Genomic DNA, 22,555 nt, shown 5'->3' with positions numbered 1-22,555 from the left:
AAAAGAGAGCAAAAACAAAGAGATTATTCCCTAATAAAAACTACACCCCGAACATCAACATCAAATGAACTATAGATAGTTGAAAGAGGAAGTGTCTCTAAAACCAACATAGAAAAATATTAATTTTTTTAGGGTAAAAAAATATCTATATATATATATATATATTTAAAGTTTGAAAAATTGTATGTAAACATGAATTAAGGATAACAAGTGACAGAAAAAAAAAATCAATACCAAATTATCACTTGAAATTAAATTAAGAAATTATGGTCATGATTAGTTAAAGATTCGTTACACAAGGTTACGATCATTTACTTTGTCAACTATTATTTGGTTTTTATAGGTTTGAAAACATCAAAATTTGATGTTTTTCAATAACGAGTCTTGATCTCTAAAGGGGCGTTTTTTTCACGATATTAAAAAATAATGTCGAGAATAACTTTCTCAAACATAACTAACCAGAGAATAAATATTTTTACAAAGTGTTTGGTAGTTTTTAAGTTCCCAGAAATTTGTTAATTTAAATTATTAATTTTTTAATTTATTTTATTTGCTAGGATAAGCGATGATAATACCAGAGAGATTGAGCAGTTGTTATAGAGATGTAAATCATGGAAAAAATAGTTCGCTTTTAAATAGAAAACTGTAAATCGAGTTCGTTCATTTTTTTTCATCTAAAGGGGTGCAGACTATTTTGAGTTAAAAATATTGTCACTTGCCACTTAAATATGAAAGTGCTTGCAGGCTTAGAAGGGGGTTGGTTTGGTAATTTTAAGGGATGAGTGAGGAATTTCAGGGTGCAAAAAGCAAATTTCATATCCTCTGGTTTGCCAGAAATATCCATTCTTTCTTCAATTCATTCATCACCTCGCTAGCGCTAAAGCATAAACAAAACACACAAAAATGCAGAGTGTATCTTCTTTATCATCATCATGTTCAATTACAACAAGTTCATCCAAATTCATAACGAAAGCTTCATGGGACTCGCAACAAAAACAAAAACTCCCTTACAACCGCAATGCCCCTAGAAAACTCACTCAATCACAATCACAATCACCTTCTTCACCAACCACCGCACCTTCTACCCGTAAAGAACACCTCATTTCCGATCTTCTCAAACGCACCACTCCTCTTCCCACCATAGCTAGTACTAACTATTCTATTATCTATTATCCATCAACTTCAATTTTATTTTTATTTTCAATTAATTAATTTTTTGTTTGAATTTTGCAGGGAAAATCGAAGAACAACAAGAACACGAAACCTATTTAGGATATGAAAGATGGCTTCCAACTCCACCTAAAGTTGTTAAGCCTCGTTCTGTTTTTAATGCTACTACTTTAGCTTATGTTGGTGATTGCATTTATGAGGTCAATTTCTTTACAATTATCTAAGATTTGCATTCATTTAAAAAGTACTTGCGTTCTTATGGTTTTTGACAAATTTTTAGATATATTGTTCTCATTTTTTGTGTGAAATGTGCAGCTATATGCTCGTAGGCACTTCTTATTTCCTCCTCTTAGTATTGAAGAATACAATGATCGTGTGATGGCGGTTGTTCGCTGTGAGGCTCAAGTATGATTCTTTCCTTGCTAACTTTGTTTTCAATTTATATTTACTAGCAGAACCGTCCACTCGTGCATTTCTATTGCGCTTCATTGTGTATTATTAATATTCAGTCTTAATGTATTTTCTTGTGTAATACTTAGATAACTAGATAAATAGGGTGCTAGTTCTTTTAGGCGTGTACTGATTGTGACGATGGTGACAATTTTATAATTTTATATCCATTTCAGACTCATGTCACCCTAATTGGGATTTAGGAAGTTATTTTTCTGGTTTTGTCTAATGTTAAGTGTCTCACGTTGGATGTGATATCGCCTGATCATAAATTTATAAGCGGGGACAATTCTCACCTTACAAGCTGGTTTTGTAAGGGTTGAGTTAGGCCCAACCTAAATCCTCACCTTAGTAATTTGTATAAAAGAATTACTTTATTATGGTTGGGCTGTTAGTCGTTTTATCATTAGAAGTAAATCATGGATTATGGTAATGTGTTATGCTTTAAATTAAATAGCAGAAAAAGACGTCATTCAAGGTGGGAACAAAATAATTTCACTAAGCATATTTCATATTTAATTTTCATAATGAAAAATCATAGAGTTAGCTTTTTTCTCCTCTCTCTTGTTTTCAAACTTCAGGAGTTCTCCCTAAGATTGAATTTACTGAAAGTTTTTTCATTGTGAATGTTTTTCTGTCCTAATCACCATTTTTCTGCTTCTTTTTCCGTTTCTAAACTGAACTTTGGTCAAAGAAGCACAACAATGCGAGTTTGGCTTCAACCGGCCAGTGATGTCCTGTGGCATTTTATTTATCGTTACTAATTAACAACAAAAACATGTTTCTAATCTGATTACAATTGTGTGTTGTCCTTTTTTTCTTCCGCAGGATGCATTGCTCCAGAAACTTCTAAACAGTAATTTCTTATCAGATCAAGAGAGGTTAGAATATGTTACTTTCAGGGTCTCATCATCCCCCCTCCCGCAAAACACAGTTATTTTCCATTTGTATTATAGTGCCGGTTGGGAGTGATATTATTTGAACAAACCACATTATAGTGCTGGTTAGAAGTGGCACTATTTGAATAAAAATCCCTAGTACATGATTAAATGCTCTGATAATTTATTTGTGCGCCAAAAGAGGTCTTTGAAATTTTGGTTATTCTGTAAAGTAAGAGTGAAATCTATTTAACTTGTGAAAGTACATCCAAGTATAGTTGGAATAAGATAGTACGATCAATGTAATAAGTTGTCTAACTATGAATTCAATATGAATATTAGCAATTTAGCATTAAAGAAGTGCATTAGGCCTTTGTGGATATTTTGGCAAGCTTCAAAGTTAGTTTGGACTTGGTGTTCAGAATTGTATTGGTGCATATATCTTAAACTTTTCAGGAAGAGAATTGCTTCCTTTGGTAAAAAAATTGATTTTACAGGTTGTTAAACTACTCCCTGTAGAGTTTATCTTATGATCCTGAAACGTAGATTGGAGTTTTGAAAAGTTAAATCTGTGTTAGGGTTTTGTTAAATGAACAATAATGATCTCAACTTGCAAGATGAATTTATTTATTTATTTATTTATTTTTGTGTAGAAATATCTGGAACTGGTAGCTTAAGGCCCATTCATGCTTTAAATTTGAAGCATATTTGTATTGGCATTTTCATCTGTCTCAATCTCATGGTTGGTACTTGGTACACGATAATGAATAGATGGAGCCAATAAGCACTAAACTTTGCAAAAAAACAAACATACTTTAGGGTACACTGAATTATGCCACAATTATGGTATTCTAGTGCTCGTTCAATAGGGGATTAGACACTCCCAGCATGATTAGAGTTGGTAGATCATGGGAGATTTGTTAAATTTCTGTTATGGCTTATAGCTTTTAATGAACATTGTTTCAGGGATGTTCTTCGATGGGGAAAGAACATTGTTTCAAGCAAAACTAAGACAAAAAAGCGTGCTGGTGCAGCTGTATATAACAGAGCATCTTCACTAGAAACATTAGTAAGTGCCTTCAAACTTAGGTTTCTCTTCTAGTGATATAAATATAAATCTTCTATAAAATAGTCATCTGATTCTTGGGAGTTTTTTTTCTTTCTATATTTCTTTAATTTTAAAGTGGTGATGATAACTGCAACATACTAATTTCATTAAATATTACAGTTAAAATACAACTAATATAGTGCAAGCATGACGGTGTGTGTCTTCTATAATCTATAATCTATACACATCTATTTGTATAATTATATGTTGCAGTTAGCCATCTCTAACCTGTGTGTTGCTAATATCCATCTAATATAGTTTCCTTTTGTGATCGAAAATCAGATAGTTTGATAGGAATAATCTGAAATAAAAGTATTTCCTTTATAATCCAAAAGTTGTTGTCACTTTTCAGCCTGTTCTCTAACACAGATGTCTATTGAATTTGAACTATAGGTTGGTTATCTCTATTTGACAAATGTGAATCGCTTGGAAAAGCTAATGTTAGAATTGGGATTCTCAGTCGACTCTTCAATGCCTTTGAATTTGGATGAATTAATAGTAAGTTTTATATTATCCGCCCAGCACTGCAGCTTACTATTGTTTTAATTGTTTCATTTTTGCACTCCCAGTTGAAATTTGATCAAACCTACACTAATACCGCTGAAATGGGAATTAATTAACTGAGGAATTACTAAAATTGAAGTAAAAAATACAAATGAAGTGCAGTGGGAGTTTTTGCTTTCTGCACGTTAGACCTCTTGGTGATATAATGAGATCTGTATGCATACAATGTATTAAACAATGTTCTGGTAGTACAAGCTGGGAATATTACCAGATCGATACTCCCAGCTAGTATTAGGAAAGGAAATTGAATACAAAATTATGTTGCAGCTATCGTGTACTAAAGAAAACGTTTAAAGTTATGAAAAGAATACCCATTAATCAGTACTAGTATGCATTTGTTGTATAATCTCAAGATATAACAAAGTTGCCCTAGATGGGGTGCGAATTACAACTGCTAATTAATGTTTCACTAGTTAATAATTGTCCTTTCTTTTCATTCCCAGACAGGTGAGCTGAACAGAGGATAGGGTTGATCTTTGGGTATTCTTCCAAATTCCGATGGAGAAGGCAAAACAAGTAATTGAAGATTTTGTTCGATCCTATTCTTCGGTAAAGTCTATCCTAGTAAAAGTGGCTTCCTCTTTTACTTGCTGGTGAGATCAGAAGCCTTTGAGATCAGTACCACATTCAAATGGCATATTTTACCATGATAAAGGATCAAAAGCTGTTGAGATCTTTTGCAACAATATATATGTTGTGTACATAGGTTATGGTACCATCGTTTGTAATTGTTAGAAATGATCTTCAGCAGAGGGTTACAGTGAGAAGACAACAATATAGTGAAGCTATGGTTATTTGATAGATTTGTGTCAGGTTTTGCAACTCTGGTTGAATTTTATCCAGCATTATAATTAGTTTGTGGAATTAAGTTAGTTTAATACTAGAAACTTAGTGACCAAAGCTTCTCCATTCTGATTTTGTTATGTATCTCATTTTGGGAATATAGCTGCATATGGCAACGGTTGTTTAACCATATTCAAATTTCTATATAAAAAAAACTATATTCAAATTTTAGATGCATCAATTATTTGCAAAATTATAAATAGCGATATTCTAGCTTTAGACTGATAAGGGTGAAAGCTGATCACTAAGTTCCTTCTTCAACTTCAATTCTTTTTGTCCAACTTCACTTCACTAAGCCATTATCATATATTTCTATTTTGGTATCTCATACAAACTGTTGAATATGGCTTCTATGAGCTTTGGTAGGATAGGATGTTGATGTTAAATTTCTTCAATTAACGGGTTAATAATAATATACAGATTTCTTCAATTGATAGTTCTCTGCAAGGTATAACATAAGCATGGATATTTATAAAACAAGTGGTAGATTTCATGCAATCAAAATAAGAGGCATCAATTGTTGAATAAACCAAACCACATCACAAAAACCACCCCCAACACAAAAACTAAAACACTACAGACCCATATGCCCATCGATGTATTTTGTAAAATTCCTATTCCTTATAATAATATTGAAGATTTGTGCACCATGATCAAGTCTTTTATGTTAGACAAAGGTTAGTCGGAACCTTTCTTCATAATCTTCCATGTAAAGGATAAACAATGAGTCACAAGAAAATTTCTAATTCGATGTTGAGTGTCGTTTCCCTATTTCTCTGTCATCGATTTTAAGAAGAAAAAAATTGGGAGGAAAGTTAAGAAGGAAAAAAAAATAAAATTTGGGAGGAAAGATATGTTCGTGACGTCATAAGCATTTCAAAGAGAAAACATCAGTAAACTGTCAAATATCCCTTGAAATTTTAAAATTCATCAAATATTCCTGAAATTATAAAAAGTCAATCAAATTGCCCCTTGACACTACCAGTTAGAGTCCAAATCAAGAGTAATTTGATTGATGTTTTATAATTTCAACGGATATTTACCTATTTTCAAATTTCGGGGGCATTTGACGAATTTTGAAATTTGAGGTTTTTTTTTGACAGTTTACTCGAGAAAATATCTTACAGCTTCAATTTTACAAAAAGACCCTGTCTTCTTCGACGCTCACTCTTTGCAACACGCTACCGTTTTCCGTTCCGGCCAACGACTCTACTCTCCGGCGAACCTTCTCTTTTCAGAACCGCCACAACCTACGGAGGAGAAAAATAGCCACTAAAATACACATCTTCCATTCATCGAATCATCGCAATCCACACTTTCCTGGTTTCTCTGATTATATTCACACTTTCATGGCATTTCGATTTTTGGGTTTCAAATTTCTGCTAAACTTCTCAAAACCCAATCACCATCTTCCTTCCATATCATCACTCATACCATTAAACCAATCTATCTCATCATCGCTACACCCTCCCTCAAATTCTTCACACCTCAACGAAAACCTCATTCTCCGCCAAATCTCTGAAATTTTACCACTACCCACTTCCAAAACCACAAAACCTGAACCAGAATCAAAATCCGTTGATGGGTTTTTGTCCCCTGAAGATAAACTACGAGGTATCTTTCTTCAAAAGCTAAAGGGTAAGGCTGCAATTGAACAAGCTTTATCTAGTGTATGTATTGATGTAAATGTTGATGTTATTGGTAAGGTATTGAATTATGGGAATTTGGGTGGTGAAGCTATGGTTATGTTTTTTAATTGGGCACTCAAACAACCAATGGTGGATAATGATGTTGGTACTTATCATGTCATTGTTAAGGCATTAGGAAGAAGGAAATTTTTCATTTTTATGATGCAAGTTTTAAATGAGATGAAGTTGAATGGTATAAAAGCTGATTTGTTCATGTTATCGATTGTTATTGATAGTTTTGTAAATGCTGGTCATGTGTCTAAAGCAATTCAGGTGTTTGGGAATTTGGATGATTTTGGCCTTAATCGTAATACCGAGGCTTTGAATGTGCTTTTGTCGTGTCTTTGTCGACGCGCACATGTTGGTGCTGCAGCTTCTGTTTTTAATTCAATGAAAGGGAAGGTGACTTTTAATGTTGCCACGTATAATGTTGTTGTTAGTGGTTGGTCTAAGTTGGGTAAGGTGGATGAGATTGAGAGGGTTATGAAGGAAATGGAAGTTGAGGGGTTTGCCCCTGATTTTGATACGTTTGCTTTCTTTCTTGAGGGTTTGGGTAGAGCAGGTAGAATCGACGAGGCTGTTGAGGTTTTCGGTAGTTTGAAAGAGAAAGACACCGCTACCTATAATGCAATGATTTTCAATTTTATTTCAATTGGAGATCTTGAAGGGTGCATGAAGTATTATAATGGGATGTTGAGTGATAATTGTGAACCTAACATTGATACATATACTAGAATGATCACTGCTTTTCTCAGAACCAGGAAAGTGGCCGATGCACTTTTGATTTTCGATGAGATGTTAAGGAAAGGAGTTGTGCCTCCTACTGGGACTATAACCTCTTTCATCAAACAGTTGTGCAGCTATGGTCCACCATATGCTGCTATGATGATTTACAAGAAGACAAGAAAATTAGAGTGTAAGATATCAATAGAAGCTTATAAGATATTGCTAATGCGTCTTTCAAAGTTTGGAAAATGTGGAACATTGTTAAGTGTCTGGCAGGATATGCAAGAATGTGGGTATAGTTCGGATATTGAAGTTTATGAGTACATCATCAGTGGCCTTTACAACATAGGACAGCTTGAAAATGCTGTTCTTGTTATGGAGGAGGCTTTACGCAAAGGGTTCTGCCCTAGCAGGCTTGTATACAGTAAACTAAGTAACAAGCTACTTGCTTCAAACCTAACAGAGAGGGCCTACAGGCTGTTTTTGAAGATTAAACATGCCCGTTCACTTAAAAATGCGAGAAGTTATTGGCGAGATAACGGCTGGCACTTTTGAACAGGCATCCTAATTGGTAGTTCTTGAAGTAGATCCTCCTGTTTGCTTTTCACATATCCGGTCTTTGGCTACTTCCTCACAACTCCTGTGTTTCTTTTGCTATCGTTTGTCACTTTTGGGCTAGTTATTACCTTTCTAGGTCTAGCATACTTGTTTTTGAAACACATAGGTGGGTTATAAGTAATAGGAGTGTCGTCTGTTATAGACTTATAGGAATAACACTAATTGTACGCTGCACCCTTGGGGTAACTTGAGTGCAAGGTTATCATCTTGTTCATTCGTATTATTTCCATTCAGTGATAATACCAGAAAGCTATTAAAGGAATTATTCATTTGTTTTATCGATTCTGTCCAGTTTTGGGAAATTGGTTATGATGAGATCGACAAAGAAGAGTGGGTCACAATGGAATCAATGCTCGATGGCAGACTCAGTAACCTAAAGTATGCTAGAAATAGCGGAAACAGACATCATTCAAGGTGGGAACAAGAAATGAAATTGAAAGTTTTAAAAAATTTATGAATGGCATACTCTTGCTTTTCATTGTGAGTGTCTTTATGCCCTAATCACCATTTTCTGCATTTTTTTCTTCCTGTTTCTAAACTGAAATTTTGGTCAAGGAAGCAAAACAATGTGATTTTGGCTTCAGCCGGCCAGTGAAGTCCTGTTGGATTTCTTTTTATTATTGCTAATTAACACCAAAAACATGTTTCTAATCTAATTACAATTGTAACGTCCTTTTTTATTGGTTTGCAGGATGCATTGCTTCAGAAACTTCTAAACAGTAACTTCTTATCAGATCAATAGAGGTTAGACTATGTTACTTTCAGGGTAACACACCTATTTTTCATTTTAGGTTAGGAGTGAAATTATTTGAATAAATCGCCTTATAGTGCTGGTTAGGAGTGAATTTATTGGTTTGCCATAATAGGTCTTCAAAATTTTGGAAATACTATTCTGTAAAGTAAGAACGAAATTTATTTAACTTGTGAAAGTGCATCCAAATATAGTTGGAATACAATAGTGCAATATAATAAGTCGTCTATATGAACTCAATATCAATATTAGCAATTTAGCATTAAAGAAGTGCATTAGGCGTTGGAGGATGTTTTGGCAGGCTTCAAAGTTAGTTTGGACTTGGAGTGTTCAGAACTGTATTTGTGCATATTTGGAATTTTTCAGGAAAAAAATTGCTTCCGATGTTTAATATGAAACTGTATTCTGGTATTTCATGAGTCAGATTCACAACATCCAGGCTTAGAGCACCTTAACCCAAATAGCATGGTATAAATAATACTACTGTCAAATGAATAAAAAATTGTTTTTACAGGTTGTTAAACTACTCCCTATACAGTTTATCTCATATGACTCTAGCAATGTAATTAATATAACTTATGTCAACTATCGCCGCAGGTTCTTTTTATTACTAATATGATATTATATGATTTTCTGTTCTAGTCGTCATCTTTGGTTGGTGGTCTGATTTCTGATTTTAATTTTTTCAGATGTATACTAATTATGATGATTTTCCCACCTTCCATAATTTGACTCATCTGGTGGTGATCAATAATATTTCGGAGTTGGTAGTACAAGTGCTCCACCACTGTCCTAAACTTCAAAATCTTGACCTTTATCAGGTTTATTAAGTTTAAGAATTGTATTTAGTTTGTTTATCTTTTCTTAACATAAGACACGACCTTTATGATTAATTTTGTTTCGTGGTCTTATTAACAGAAGACACAAAGTGAGTCAGATAACGGAGAACAGGGAAGTTGGGTGGTCCCAAAATCCGCTCCAGAATGCCTTTCATCATATCTTCGAACATGCACTATTCGAGACTTTGCACTTCAAGACCTACATCATGACATTATGTTAGCAAGATATATTCTAAATAATGCTGGACTTTTAAAAACCATGACAATATGGAGTCACAAGGAACAACATGAGAAGATAGAAATCGAATTATCTTCCTGTCCAAAGGCCTCTGCAACATGTCGACTTTCAGTTTATGAAATTCCCTAACTAGCCTGCTTTAAAATTTGACGCATATATCTTGATATAGTCAATATTTTAAACAATTGTTTTTTACAAAACATTCATAAGTGGTGAAGATTCATAACTTAGTTTAGTTACCGAGTAAACTGAGAAAAAAGAGAATACAACTTGTGAAGGTGGTCCACCGTAGCATTAGCCAAATTTATAATATAAGCCAAAAACATATTTTAGCCCACATCCAACAAAGACTTTCTTCAGTAGTAGGAAATAACTTCCACTTCATTGATCACCACCTTGCTTCTTTATTTTGCTTTCATGATGTCTCCAAAAAATCACATGCACGATCAAAAGATTAAACAAAATAACAACAAGAGCCCCAAGAGACACAAACAAGATACCATTCATTCTAAATGATTTGAAGAGGACAATATATCTTGATGCTTCAACCATCCACTTACTATCTCCAAATAGATGAATAATACATAATATTATGATAAATGGCACACGAAAGGGTGAAGATACAATATATAGCATTGTGAAGACTAATGCATAAACAAAGGTCATTATGAACAATGCTACTTGGAAAATTGCAGGTGAGAGCAGAAAAGAGGCCCTCCATAAGCTTAGTATTTCTGTCTCTTTTTTAATATTATTATTATTATTAGCCCTGTTCATAATAATAAGCACCAATGCTACTTGGAAAATTGAACAAAATACCACAATCCAATAATATTCATCCTTGGAAGCACTTTTCGCCACATTTGTGTCACATTCCTGGTTTGCCTATACATTTGGAGAAATGTCATACTATTGTATTGTATATATTTGTAGACATTAAAAAAAAAATGGAAAAGGTATACCAAGATGGAATAAATCATTTACTTTTTATTATTTTAATACTTTAAAAAAAACATTATTCTTTTAAAAGCCAAATAACATTATTTACTTTTGTAAAAAAAAAAAATAGATATATTGAGAAAAGACTTTTTTTAAAAAAAATTCTTTTATCTAATTTAACCTATTGAATCAATTAACTATATACTCCACATTATTTTTTTTTTCCAAAAGGAGAAGTAGCAAAGGGATGCTAGCTCAAAACATATATATATTAGTAGAAAAGAGATGAGAGAATTACAAAAATAGGAAGGGATTAGACCAAAACCTCCATAAATAATTACAACCCTAAAAAAGGGTTTAAGCCTATTGGCAGATCTATCAGATGAAAGTCCAAAATTTGAAAACAATCACCACAAGAATTACCATCTCTAAAAATATGAGTAACTATAAAATTCATACTCCCAATTAATTTATGATAGTGAAAAACAAATCAATATGTAAATTAGTATATATAAAAGTGTCACATTTTTTAGAATGAAATTGAATTTCTTAAGTTATGAGCAAAAAGTCTTAAAAGAATATTTATTTTGAAACCTATCAAGTTGCATGACTTACACTGTTAGAGTCTTGTGATGCCTTAATTTCAACATAAGGAGTAGATTCTTCCTTCTTGTGACCCATTGACATGGACGTTAACATTCTAAATGAAAATGAAAACCAACTAAATAAAAAACTGCTTACTACCACAAACACGATCCAAAACAAAATGAAACTTAAAAAGCAACGATAAATCAAAGATAAATATGAAAGGATAAGAAAATCACAAACCAATTTTGCAGCTGAGAAGGAAATAGAACAAGAGCCAAACTTCAAAAAAGATTGATATGCATTTTGAAAAGTAGCCATAATAATCACATTTACTCATTTTGTCAAAACAAAATATCACATTTATTAAAGAATTAATCACATGATTCAAAATTAAAGAAAATGTAAACGTATTTATTCAAAAGAATAAAAATAGTAAAAACGTATGATGATTGGAATAAAATAAAAGTATGATGATGATGAATGTAAACCAATAAGGAATGCATATTAAAAACGTATGATGATTGATGAATGAATGTATACCAATAAGGCTAATAATTTTTATTTTTTTTGGTTACAAGGCTAATAATTTTTTAATAGGCTAATACGTAAATTTTTATTTTGTATTAAATAAAAATTTAACAAATAATTACACGTAAAAAACAACTTAGAAAAAAAAAGTTACGCAATAAAAAAAAATATGTTAACAGTATATTAAACTTCAATTATTTATTTTTTAAAATTATACATTTCATATCTGTCCACAATTTATGTTGTAAAAAACTAACATAAAATATTTTTACCAAAAAAAAAAAAAAAAATTGATATATAAAATAAAAACGTGTACGGAAAGACATTTGATGGTTTCAGGGAAAAAAAAAAGGTATTTGGTCGGAAAAAAATTTTAAAATTCGATATCTCTACCAACTTAGCTATATTCACCGGAACACATTTGATATGGATAATAAATGTGGTTTTGAATTATTATTTTTTTAAATTGATAAACTCATATACTTTTATTAATCGTAATCATAATAGGAAAAATACAAGATGGTGTAGACTCAAAGACTTGGTGACGAGCATACAATTTTACACTCTGCCACATTATTTAATGAATGCACGCCATGTATTTTTAAATACAATATATGATGTGTTAGTATATTATTGGACGCATGTATAAAATAACTTTACAATAATAAAAGTGTACATAAATTAAATTGTTAAGATAATTATTTAACACATATATTTTGGTATAGTCAATTTTAAACTTTTTTTAGGAAAAAAACACATAGTAATCTTTTTTTTTTTTTGGTACAAGAATATCTTGTAATCTTGATTCGTATAAATTAAATAATTGATGGCCAACTTGGGTAGATACCACTGGAACTAACACAAATTATTCTATAGAACATAGGTCACAGGAAGAACTTTGGTGGGTTTTAAATATCAATAACGATGCAATTATAACTATTAGGTTAATTGTACCAAAAAAAAAAAACTATTAGGTGAATAACATCATATGCAAGAATCTGACCTCTCAATTATATTAGCATCACAAATATTAAAATATATTAACCTGCAACAAGTTTTATAAACTTTATTGAATAATATAAATGGAGAAAAAGAGAATACAAGTTGAGAAAATTAGACCAAAACTCAAGAAAAATCAAGCAAACCTATTGATGGATACTTATCACACTATTTTTTTTTATATAGTAATAATAATAATAATAATAATAATAAATAACTTTCAACTCATTGATCACCACCTTGCTTCTTTATGTCTCCAATAAATCAAAAGCATGATCAAAATATTAACAAAAATATATCCAAGAGCTCCAAGAGAGATAAACAAGATACCATTCATTCTATATGAGTTGCTGCAGAGGACAGTGTACCTTGATGCTTCAACCATCCACATAAATGTTCCATACGGATGAGTAATACATAACATTAAGATAACGACCGTGCGAAAGGACGAAGACTCAACATATTGCACCGTTAAGACTAATGCAAAGACGAAGGACATTGTGAACAATGCAACCCTCAAAATTGCCGACGAAAGCATAAAAGAGGCCATCCGTAAGCTTAGTACTACATTATCTTCTTTTTTATAAATAGCAAAGCCGATATTAAGCAGCAGTGTGAGTACTTGAATTATAATCATAATAGTTATTGCTATCCAATTATCATTGTGAATTTGTTTTGAAGGGGAAGCACTTTTCACCACATTTGTGTCGCATTCCTGATTTGTCCAACGCACATCAATATTTAAAAGGATTAGTTTCATAAAAGTGTCGCGTGTTTTGACAACAAAATTGTAATTTAATTTGTGTGAAAAACTCTTATTTGATATTTATTTTGGAACGGAGATAATATATTTTTTGATCAAGACATATCAAGTTGTATGAATTACATTGCTAGAGTCTTGTGATGCTTCGATTTCAACGTAAGGAGCAGTAGATTCTTCGTTCTTGTGACCCATTGACATGGAAGTTAACATTCTACAAAATAAAAATCAACTTAGTAAAAAACTTCCTACTACAAAGGCTTCTAAAACAAAGGCTAAAATCAAACATACAATTCACTCAAGTCAAGTCAAACTCAATGAAAATCAATACCAAAACCTAATTACAAAGAAATAGAAAACAATTAATTAATTTTTTTAACCGTGTAAAACATACCTAACTTGGAGAAAAAACACAACAAGTTCAAGTTTGCTACAAGAGGCTTAAAATAGCCAAATGCCACAAACTAAAACGAGTAAAAACCCAATACAATTCAAAAAGGCACAACAATTTGCCAAAACAAAAGACAAAAATAAAACAATTAATCAATTTGAGAATCAAAACAAAAATAAATATGGAAGAATAAGAAAATTACAAACCAAGATTGACCTTGGAACAAACAAAGCCACAGATCGATATAGATAGATTGAGAAATTTTATTTATATTGTAGGCATCTAATATGGCCACCACACATTAAGTACATTCATTGTTGCTTAATACTATACGCGCGTACATTTGAATGTAAACGTATGATGAAGTACTCAAAATAAAAACGTATGATAAATTATTCATTTGGTTTTAACTTCAAATGTATGTATTAATGAATTTTCAATTCATTAAAATTTTTTGTTTGGGTCATATTCATTTGTCAAGTTTAAATTATGAATTATTTAATAATTATATTTTTAGCAACAATGAATCGGTCTAAGCGGAAAGGGTCTTGGTCCCTTTAAGTATTTGGTCAGTAGTTTGATTATTGACTCATGCGTATGGAGAAAATTCAGTTGGGATGGAAGAACCCCCCTTGTGTGTCCCATAGGTTCTCCGGGGGAGATCAGTTATCACTAACTACGGTGAAAACTTCGTACCAATATCATGATTAAAAAAAAATAAAAAATTTAGAGCAATTATATTTTAAATTGAACCAATAAATGTTAAATGATTGATTAATAATATTTATATTAACGATTATTCAAATAGTTCTTTTTATTTAAAAAAAATAATATATACGTCCCATAAGTGTAGCTCAATTGGTAGTTATCAACGACATTAGAGTGGCCGCCGGGGTTTGAACCTTGGATTCTACATTTTTTCATATTTAAATGTGTGAGTTTAGACATTGATAACTCTTTTTTTTTCATCTTGTAATCATTATATCATTGAAATCTCTTGGTCACGGGAAGAGATTTGAGAAAATGGTAGAAATAGGGAAAATCTATTTCTTGCAACTCTTTTTGTATTGAATTTCATTGTAATCAAGCAGAAAGTTTGATAGTGGAATGAAGAGCACTCTCTCCACCCAGAGTAGGTTGGTTTTAACCGAACTAGGTAAATAAATTCACCGTGTTCTTTATCGCTTTTACTTTTTTTCAACTTTTGTGTGATTATTGCTCATTCATTTTGTTTGATTGCTTATTCGTTTGCTCCACACACTAAAAGATTTATTAGTGTGGTTTCTTCGGATTCACAAAAGAAATATTTGCACCTATATACAAATTTGAAATCCCTAAATTTCTTAAGTCATATATGTGGGGACTTACCTTGCTAACGACCCCTTAAATCGGCCAATTGCTCTTTAAGTCTCTTGAATATATTAAACTTTCGACACATGTAGACCTTAAAAGTTAAAACCGAATACAAGAGTAAAAATAAAACTTCCTATTGAAAAAATCACAACACTATTCACTCCATGAACCTTATATGTTGTTGCTCTAATAAACCATCCAGTTAAGCCGAATAAAAATACCGCAACAAACAAAAAAGCCACAAGCATATTAAACCTATGAAATTTACATTCCATTAGATTATTACAATTTACAACCATGCATCCAACATGATATGAGGTCGGCATCACGGGTGCTGAGTAAGACTAGAGTAAGCAAGGACAACTGCTGTTTGGCTTGGGGCCTACTTGCTTCTCACTGCTCACTCAATCCATAACTATCTTTCACTCCTCACTCTATAAAACCAGCTACAAACCACTTCCCATTTTCCTTCAAATTAAAGTCATTTTAATAGTAACACTTTTAATTTATTTATTTATTTAAGCACCTTCACCCAAACAACATCAAAACAAAAAGAGAAAAAGTAACATTGCCTCTCTCAAACACTTAGCTGTTTTCTTTATATTATAATATATATTTTAATATTAATTATATCTTTCTTTGTTCATATTCATTTATCACTCTACAAAAGAAAAAGTGAACTCAGAAACAAAACAAAGAGTATTGAGGAAAAGTAGAATCAAAGTCATTTCTTTGTTACTACTTCCCTCTTCTTCAGCTCATTGTTTTTGCTTTACCAAGTTCAAAGATAAGGTTTAGTTTACTACTTTACTATTCATTATTCAACTTCAAGTTCATAATGTGGAAGATGCCACCACTGGTTCTGTTACTACTTCTTCAGCTAGCATGTTCTTTGATTAGTTCAGTTACTGCATCTGTGTCTTATGACTCTAAAGCTATCACCATTAATGGCCAAAGAAGGATCCTCATTTCTGGATCCATTCATTATCCAAGAAGCACTCCTGAGGTATTTTTATTTATTTTTTTACTATGGAATAAGCTTCTGGGTCATTGTGTTTTCTTGTTTTTTATCAAATGGGTGTCTTAAAGTTTCTTCCTTTTTGTTTCTTCTAATGTCTTTTATATGATTTGCATAAAAAAGTTGATTTTTTTTTTTGTTCAGATGTGGCCAGATCTTATCCAGAAGGCTAAAGAAGGAGGTTTAGATGTGATTCAGACTTATGTTTTTTGGAATGGACATGAACCTTCACCTGATAAAGTATGATAATATTAATAATTAATGATAATTATAACAATGTCATTTTTAGTAGTTTTTTGCTTAAACAGTGATTAGTTATGACTTATGAGTGATTAGTGAAAAATAATCTTTTTTAATTTGATTGTTGCAGTATTATTTTGAGGGGAACTATGATTTAGTGAAGTTCATAAAGTTGGTGCAGCAAGCTGGTCTTTATGTTCATCTAAGGATTGGTCCTTATGTTTGTGCTGAGTGGAATTTTGGGTAGGGAAATTGTTCCTTTCCTCATTTTTGGCAAAAATATTTGACACATGTCAAACTAAAAATATCTTAACAGATTTGTTTGATTGATTTTTAGGGGTTTTCCTGTTTGGCTTAAGTACATTCCTGGTATTAGTTTTAGAACTGACAATGGTCCATTTAAGGTAATATTTTCAGTCCTAATTATACCTTAAGAATTGTTAAAAATTGATTATTAGTACCTTCTAATTACTTTTGGTTTTTTACATTGCCATAATGAAGTTTCAAATGCAAAAATTTACTGAGAAGATTGTTGGTATGATGAAAGAAGAAAGGTTATATGAGACTCAGGGAGGTCCAATAATTCTATCACAGGTAGCCTAAACATGCTGCTAGCTTTCCACTTAATCCAACTTTGCTTTATATTATTATCTTAGGTTTTATTTATTGACTATTGACTAGAACTTGTGATTATGTAAAGATTGAAAATGAATATGGACCTGTGGAGTATGAAATTGGTGCTCCTGGTAAATCCTACACAAAGTGGGCAGCAGATATGGCTATAGGACTTGGTACCGGAGTTCCGTGGATCATGTGCAAGCAAGACGATGCTCCTGATCCTGTCGTAAGTTGAGCTGAACTTTATCGTTTTAAGAAAACATTTATATTCTGGATTCAGTCTTTTGTGCTTCCAAGGATTTCAGCTTCTAATTTCGACGTAAAACGTTGTATAGATTAACACCTGCAATGGCTTCTATTGTGATTATTTCTCTCCAAATACGGCTTACAAACCAAAGATGTGGACAGAAGCTTGGACTGGCTGGTATTGATGCTTTGTTTCTTATTTGTTAAGTTTCCATAAGAATATGATAAATGTAAGCTAGATATAATATAAGCTTGACTATACAATGCCTCCGCTTGCAGGTTTACCGAGTTTGGAGGTCCGGTACCTCACCGACCTGCTGAAGACTTGGCATTTTCAATTGCAAGATTTATACAAAAAGGGGGATCATTTATCAATTACTACATGGTAACTTCATTATTCATTGAATTTAATGTGTAACTTTGTAGGTTCACCATATTTAAATATTGAATTTGGCCATTCATTTTGTTCATTTCAGTATCATGGTGGAACAAATTTTGGGAGAACTGCTGGTGGTCCTTTCATTGCTACAAGCTATGACTATGATGCACCTCTTGATGAATATGGTAAAACACAAAGGATTCCAACACTTGGCATAACCAATAAGAAGAACTCACATGTATTTTACACACCTAAGTAGGGTTCTTAATTTTGTTTCTTCTGTGTGCAGGATTGCTCAGGCAACCGAAATGGGGTCATCTGAAGGATTTACACAGAGCAATAAAACTCTCAGAACCTGCTTTAATTTCTGGAGATCCTACCGTTACACGGATTGGAAACTATCAAGAGGTATGCATGACTTGTTTCAGTTATGTGAAAGTTGTCAAACCTATTTAAAATGCTTTATAACTAGACTGAATTTCTGTCTTTCACTATCAATGTGCAGGCTCATGTCTTTAAATCGAAGTCTGGAGCTTGTGCTGCATTCCTTGCAAACTATAACCCAAAATCGTATGCGACGGTGGCATTTGGAAATATGCATTACAACTTGCCTCCTTGGTCTATAAGCATTCTTCCTGACTGCAAAAACACCGTTTATAACACTGCAAGGGTGAGACAAAAATAAAACATGATGTCATATTTTTTGTTTATATGATCTTGTTGGACTAAATTTCATCTGCAATGAACGGAAAGATATTCCTCTCAATGATCCAAAATTAAAATTCCAAATTTTTTGTACAGGTTGGTTCGCAGAGTGCCCAGATGAAGATGACTCGTGTTCCTATTCACGGCGGACTCTCTTGGCAAGTGTTTACTGAACAAACAGCGTCTACTGATGATAGTTCCTTCGTCATGACTGGACTACTGGAGCAGTTAAATACAACGAGAGATTTAACCGATTACTTGTGGTACTCCACAGAGTGAGTAATAAACAACTCTGCAGTTTTTAAATGACAACTCTTATCTTTCATTTCGGTTTTTCAATGTCTTATATTTTTCTTGCTCTCTTTTTTTTGCTAGTGTTGTGATTGATCCCAATGAAGGATTTCTAAGAAGTGGAAAGGAACCCGTTCTTACAGTGTTATCTGCTGGGCATGCTTTACATGTTTTCGTCAACGGTCAGCTGTCAGGTGAGGAGCACACCGCATTCTCAGTGCTTCTGAAATTATTCCAAATCTTCAACTTGCATAATTGTACTAGTTCATGGTAGATTAAAATTAGTTGATGTATGCTTTTGAGGGTATGATACACAATAATTTTCCGGTGACATCGTTATTCACATATTGATCTTGTTACTCTCCTTTTGACAGGAACTATATATGGAAGCTTAGAATTCCCCAAGCTAACATTTAGCCAGAATGTGAAGCTCAGACCTGGTGTCAACAAAATCTCTCTTCTAAGTGTTGCAGTTGGACTCCCGGTTTGTTACTAAACCGATATGTCTGAGTCATGAACTGTATTGCAGAATGATCTTTCTTAACATTTCTATATTACTTACTTTCTGCTTGTTACCGAAACACAGAATGTTGGCCCTCATTTTGAAACATGGAATGCTGGCGTTCTTGGCCCGATTACATTAAATGGTCTCAATGAGGGTAGAAGGGACTTGTCTTGGCAGAAATGGTCATACAAGGTTCTACCTTAAACACTCACCTCACTTTCTTCGCCACTTATTGCCTGTTATTGCTCAAAATTCATTGAAATTACCATTTTATTTAGGTTGGTCTCAATGGTGAAGCCTTGAGTCTTCATTCTCTCAGTGGAAGTTCCTCGGTGGATTGGGTTCAAGGGAGTTTAGTTTCTCAAATGCAGCCACTGACTTGGTACAAAACTACTTTTGATGCCCCAGACGGAATTTCACCGTTTGCTTTAGACATGGGAAGTATGGGAAAAGGACAAGTTTGGTTAAATGGACAGAATCTCGGCCGTTACTGGCCTGCTTATAAAGCATCTGGTACCTGTGGTAACTGTGACTATGCAGGAACATATAACGAGAACAAATGTAGAAGTAACTGTGGCGAGGCTTCTCAAAGATGGTAAGTGAGAAACATGAAAACTTGCTTTAAAGTTAATGTTCGACGAACTAATCACTGAATGGTAATTTCAGGTACCATGTTCCCCATTCATGGCTGAAGCCAACCGGAAATTTATTGGTTGTGTTTGAAGAATTGGGCGGAGACCCTAATGGGATATTTTTGGTTAGAAGGGATGTAGATAGTGTATGTGCTGATATTTATGAGTGGCAACCAAATGTTATAAGTTATCAGATGCAAACTTCTGGCAAAGCTGACAAACCTGTTAGGCCGAAAGCACATTTATCATGTGGCCCTGGACAGAAAATCTCGTCGATCAAATTTGCTAGCTTTGGTACTCCTGTAGGGTCTTGTGGAAACTTTCATGAAGGAAGTTGTCATGCTCACAAGTCTTATAATACCTTTGAAAAGGTATCGATTTCTTGATAAAACATGCTATCTTTTTGAAGTTAGATTTAATTCATATACTGTTGGAGTAAATATTTTTTACACTGTCAATCAATCATAGTCGTCAGATCATAAAAAACCATTTGACTTCAATAATAACTACTTCTAAAGTCACACATATATGATTGGTTTTGATTTGTTAACGCTTGACAGCTTTAAACTTTTTAAACAATGTATCAAATATTAAACCCTTGGTAGTTTTAAAGGCTCTATAATGAAATATTTTAGGTTCATTAATAAAAAATGACTATTGTTGTTGCAGAATTGCATTGGACAGAACTCGTGCAAAGTAACCGTGTCGCCTGCAAATTTTGGCGGAGATCCATGTCCAAATGTCATGAAGAAACTCTCAGTGGAGGCCATTTGTACCTGATCATTCCATATTGATAATTTTATCCGAAATCAAATGCCGGATTTTTGCCTCAACCAAATTCCAAACTACTTGTAGATCACCACAAGCATTAATTTGGCTTTTACCAAAGGTGAAGTTGCAGAAAACACAACACACTATCTGGATGAAAAGCCGGTAGAGATTGCTTATACGATTGCGATGTTTGTGTATATATCTGTGTTCTGCTTCTTATACAATGGTGAAAGGTGAAGAAGATCTGCTTAGATGCACAATGAGATCATATTAATTGTGTCCATGTGCAAATTATTATTTTAGTGTGGAAGCATCTTGCTTCTTGTAATATTATTACTATTATTATTATTATTCCATTGATAGCAACTTAATTGCCTTATTCTTGTAAGAAACTTTACAGGATAAAAGAGAACCAGTCATATTAAATTGTTGTTCTTGTTTCTTTTATTTCATGTTTTTTTTGCTTTCTCCGCCGGTTTAATCTGGTTCGGAGGTCAGTTCTAACATCAAGTGGTTCCAGCCCCCTCCCGATCGCAGCTGCGGGGGATCGAATCGTGGTTCTCCCTACCAAGTACAGTTTCAATCATCACTGAATCAACTAACTAATAATTGGTTATACTGAATCAACTAACTAATAATTGGTTATGTAGACATATGTTGATTAAGCTCAAATTATTAGCAATAATAATAGATAGATAGATATATTATGAAAAAAATATAGTTGAGAAATATGCTTAATTCAAGATTAGATATGAAGCATTTGGTTATTGGTGTGGTTGCTTAATTGGATGGCAGAACATGAGCAATATATGGAAAAGAAGAAGATTGGAATATGGAATATGATGATTTTGTTACTTTTTCATTGGCTGATTCTATACGTCACCAACTATGGCACGAAAGAATCCATATAGTAGTAGTAGTAGTAATCTTCTAAGAGGGGATTTATATCTTCAAAATTTTGTTGTCTTTATACAGTGCAAAATCAAATATCTCACATCATAAAGGGTATTTAAGTAAATTTTGTATCTTTTGGTCCGGTACATTAACATATCAAACAAGGCATAACACAAAATTGCTTGTCTTGTGATCATCAAACATAGTAAAATGCAAAAAAGTTGTCATGTAACTCGGTCACTCAACTAAAACTATTCTATCCCGTAACTATATTTTTGTAGATCAGATGCTCCATAACGATTAACTAACTATGCCTAACTCTTATTAAATTGCCTAAACAAAACTCTACTTATTAGTAACACTAACAAGTCAATACATACGATGTAGCTTTAACTCCAATGAGTTGCCTTGCCTACTACCATGTCTCCCAAAGAAACTTGATTTGACCCTTTGATGGCTATTAGTTATACTTTTCAACCTTAATCTAACCATCACACAAACAAATATGTATATACACTACTACATGCATGATGCATGCACTCCAAAACCGGGTTGAAAGTGAAAGTATGCTATATGTGCATGTTAGTAGGAGAATAACATATAGAGATGTAAAGATATTTTTCCAATTCCTCTTCAATAATATATTTGTAGGGTTTGTTGATAACTAATCTTTATGGAATTTTCACCACACAAAAAACTTAGTCTTTGTCGAATTATTTTTATTGAGTTGTTCAATCTTAATCACATCTAGAAAATTCAAACTCAAAAAAAATATTACTTAGAAAATTCAAGACAAAAAGTTCATCCAATTGCTTAAAAAAAAAT

General features: G+C 32.8%; 3 protein-coding genes across 6 annotated transcripts; all 3 read left to right on the top strand.

Annotated features, from left to right (window-relative positions):
- Nucleotides 1-775: 775 nt before the first annotated feature.
- LOC123894146 (mini-ribonuclease 3) lies at nt 776-5,179 on the top strand. Of its 2 annotated transcripts, none has more exons than XM_045944049.1 (7): nt 776-1,150; nt 1,234-1,370; nt 1,486-1,575; nt 2,449-2,501; nt 3,465-3,567; nt 4,000-4,104; nt 4,614-5,179. In XM_045944049.1, exons 1-7 carry the CDS (start codon nt 904-906, stop codon nt 4,635-4,637), a joined length of 759 nt encoding a protein of 252 aa, XP_045800005.1. In that variant the 5' UTR covers nt 776-903; the 3' UTR covers nt 4,638-5,179. The 2 variants fall into 2 exon arrangements, with proteins under 2 accessions (XP_045800005.1, XP_045800006.1); XM_045944050.1 differs by having other exon boundaries at nt 780-1,147.
- A 938-nt stretch (nt 5,180-6,117) lies between these two features.
- Nucleotides 6,118-10,886, top strand: LOC123894145 (putative pentatricopeptide repeat-containing protein At5g43820). 3 transcript variants are annotated; one of them, XM_045944047.1, is made up of 5 exons: nt 6,129-8,243; nt 8,338-8,459; nt 8,737-8,789; nt 9,486-9,617; nt 9,715-10,264. In XM_045944047.1, the coding sequence occupies exon 1, from the start codon at nt 6,363-6,365 to the stop codon at nt 7,980-7,982; it is 1,620 nt and encodes a 539-aa protein (XP_045800003.1). In that variant the 5' UTR covers nt 6,129-6,362; the 3' UTR covers nt 7,983-8,243; nt 8,338-8,459; nt 8,737-8,789; nt 9,486-9,617; nt 9,715-10,264. The 3 variants fall into 3 exon arrangements, with proteins under 3 accessions (XP_045800004.1, XP_045800002.1, XP_045800003.1); XM_045944048.1 differs by having other exon boundaries at nt 6,118-8,459; nt 9,715-10,886; XM_045944046.1 differs by having other exon boundaries at nt 6,118-8,525; nt 9,715-10,203.
- A 4,989-nt stretch (nt 10,887-15,875) lies between these two features.
- Nucleotides 15,876-21,215, top strand: LOC123894144 (beta-galactosidase 1-like). The gene is made up of 18 exons (XM_045944045.1): nt 15,876-16,437; nt 16,594-16,689; nt 16,820-16,932; nt 17,027-17,093; nt 17,191-17,283; nt 17,390-17,533; nt 17,643-17,731; nt 17,833-17,938; nt 18,030-18,117; nt 18,222-18,340; nt 18,438-18,602; nt 18,734-18,912; nt 19,013-19,122; nt 19,303-19,412; nt 19,515-19,625; nt 19,712-20,028; nt 20,100-20,436; nt 20,735-21,215. The coding sequence occupies exons 1-18, from the start codon at nt 16,270-16,272 to the stop codon at nt 20,843-20,845; spliced, it is 2,523 nt and encodes an 840-aa protein (XP_045800001.1). The 5' UTR covers nt 15,876-16,269; the 3' UTR covers nt 20,846-21,215.
- Nucleotides 21,216-22,555: the final 1,340 nt, after the last annotated feature.

The sequence above is a fragment of the Trifolium pratense genome, linkage group LG7 (assembly GCF_020283565.1).
Source record: "Trifolium pratense cultivar HEN17-A07 linkage group LG7, ARS_RC_1.1, whole genome shotgun sequence".
Lineage (NCBI taxonomy): Eukaryota > Viridiplantae > Streptophyta > Magnoliopsida > Fabales > Fabaceae > Trifolium > Trifolium pratense.
This window is presented reverse-complemented; position numbering and strand designations above follow the sequence as displayed.

Coding starts and splice junctions, on each gene's coding strand:
- LOC123894145 (XM_045944048.1), top strand. CDS start 6,363: ATGGCATTTCGATTTTTGGGTTTCAAATTTCTGCTAAACTTCTCAAAA.
- LOC123894146 (XM_045944049.1), top strand. CDS start 904: ATGCAGAGTGTATCTTCTTTATCATCATCATGTTCAATTACAACAAGT. Junction 1,576..2,448: donor TTGTTCGCTGTGAGGCTCAA/GTATGATTCTTT, acceptor TTTCTTCCGCAG/GATGCATTGCTCCAGAAACT. Junction 2,502..3,464: donor TTCTTATCAGATCAAGAGAG/GTTAGAATATGT, acceptor ACATTGTTTCAG/GGATGTTCTTCGATGGGGAA.
- LOC123894144 (XM_045944045.1), top strand. CDS start 16,270: ATGTGGAAGATGCCACCACTGGTTCTGTTACTACTTCTTCAGCTAGCA. Junction 17,534..17,642: donor ACGATGCTCCTGATCCTGTC/GTAAGTTGAGCT, acceptor AACGTTGTATAG/ATTAACACCTGCAATGGCTT. Junction 19,626..19,711: donor GGCAGAAATGGTCATACAAG/GTTCTACCTTAA, acceptor CATTTTATTTAG/GTTGGTCTCAATGGTGAAGC.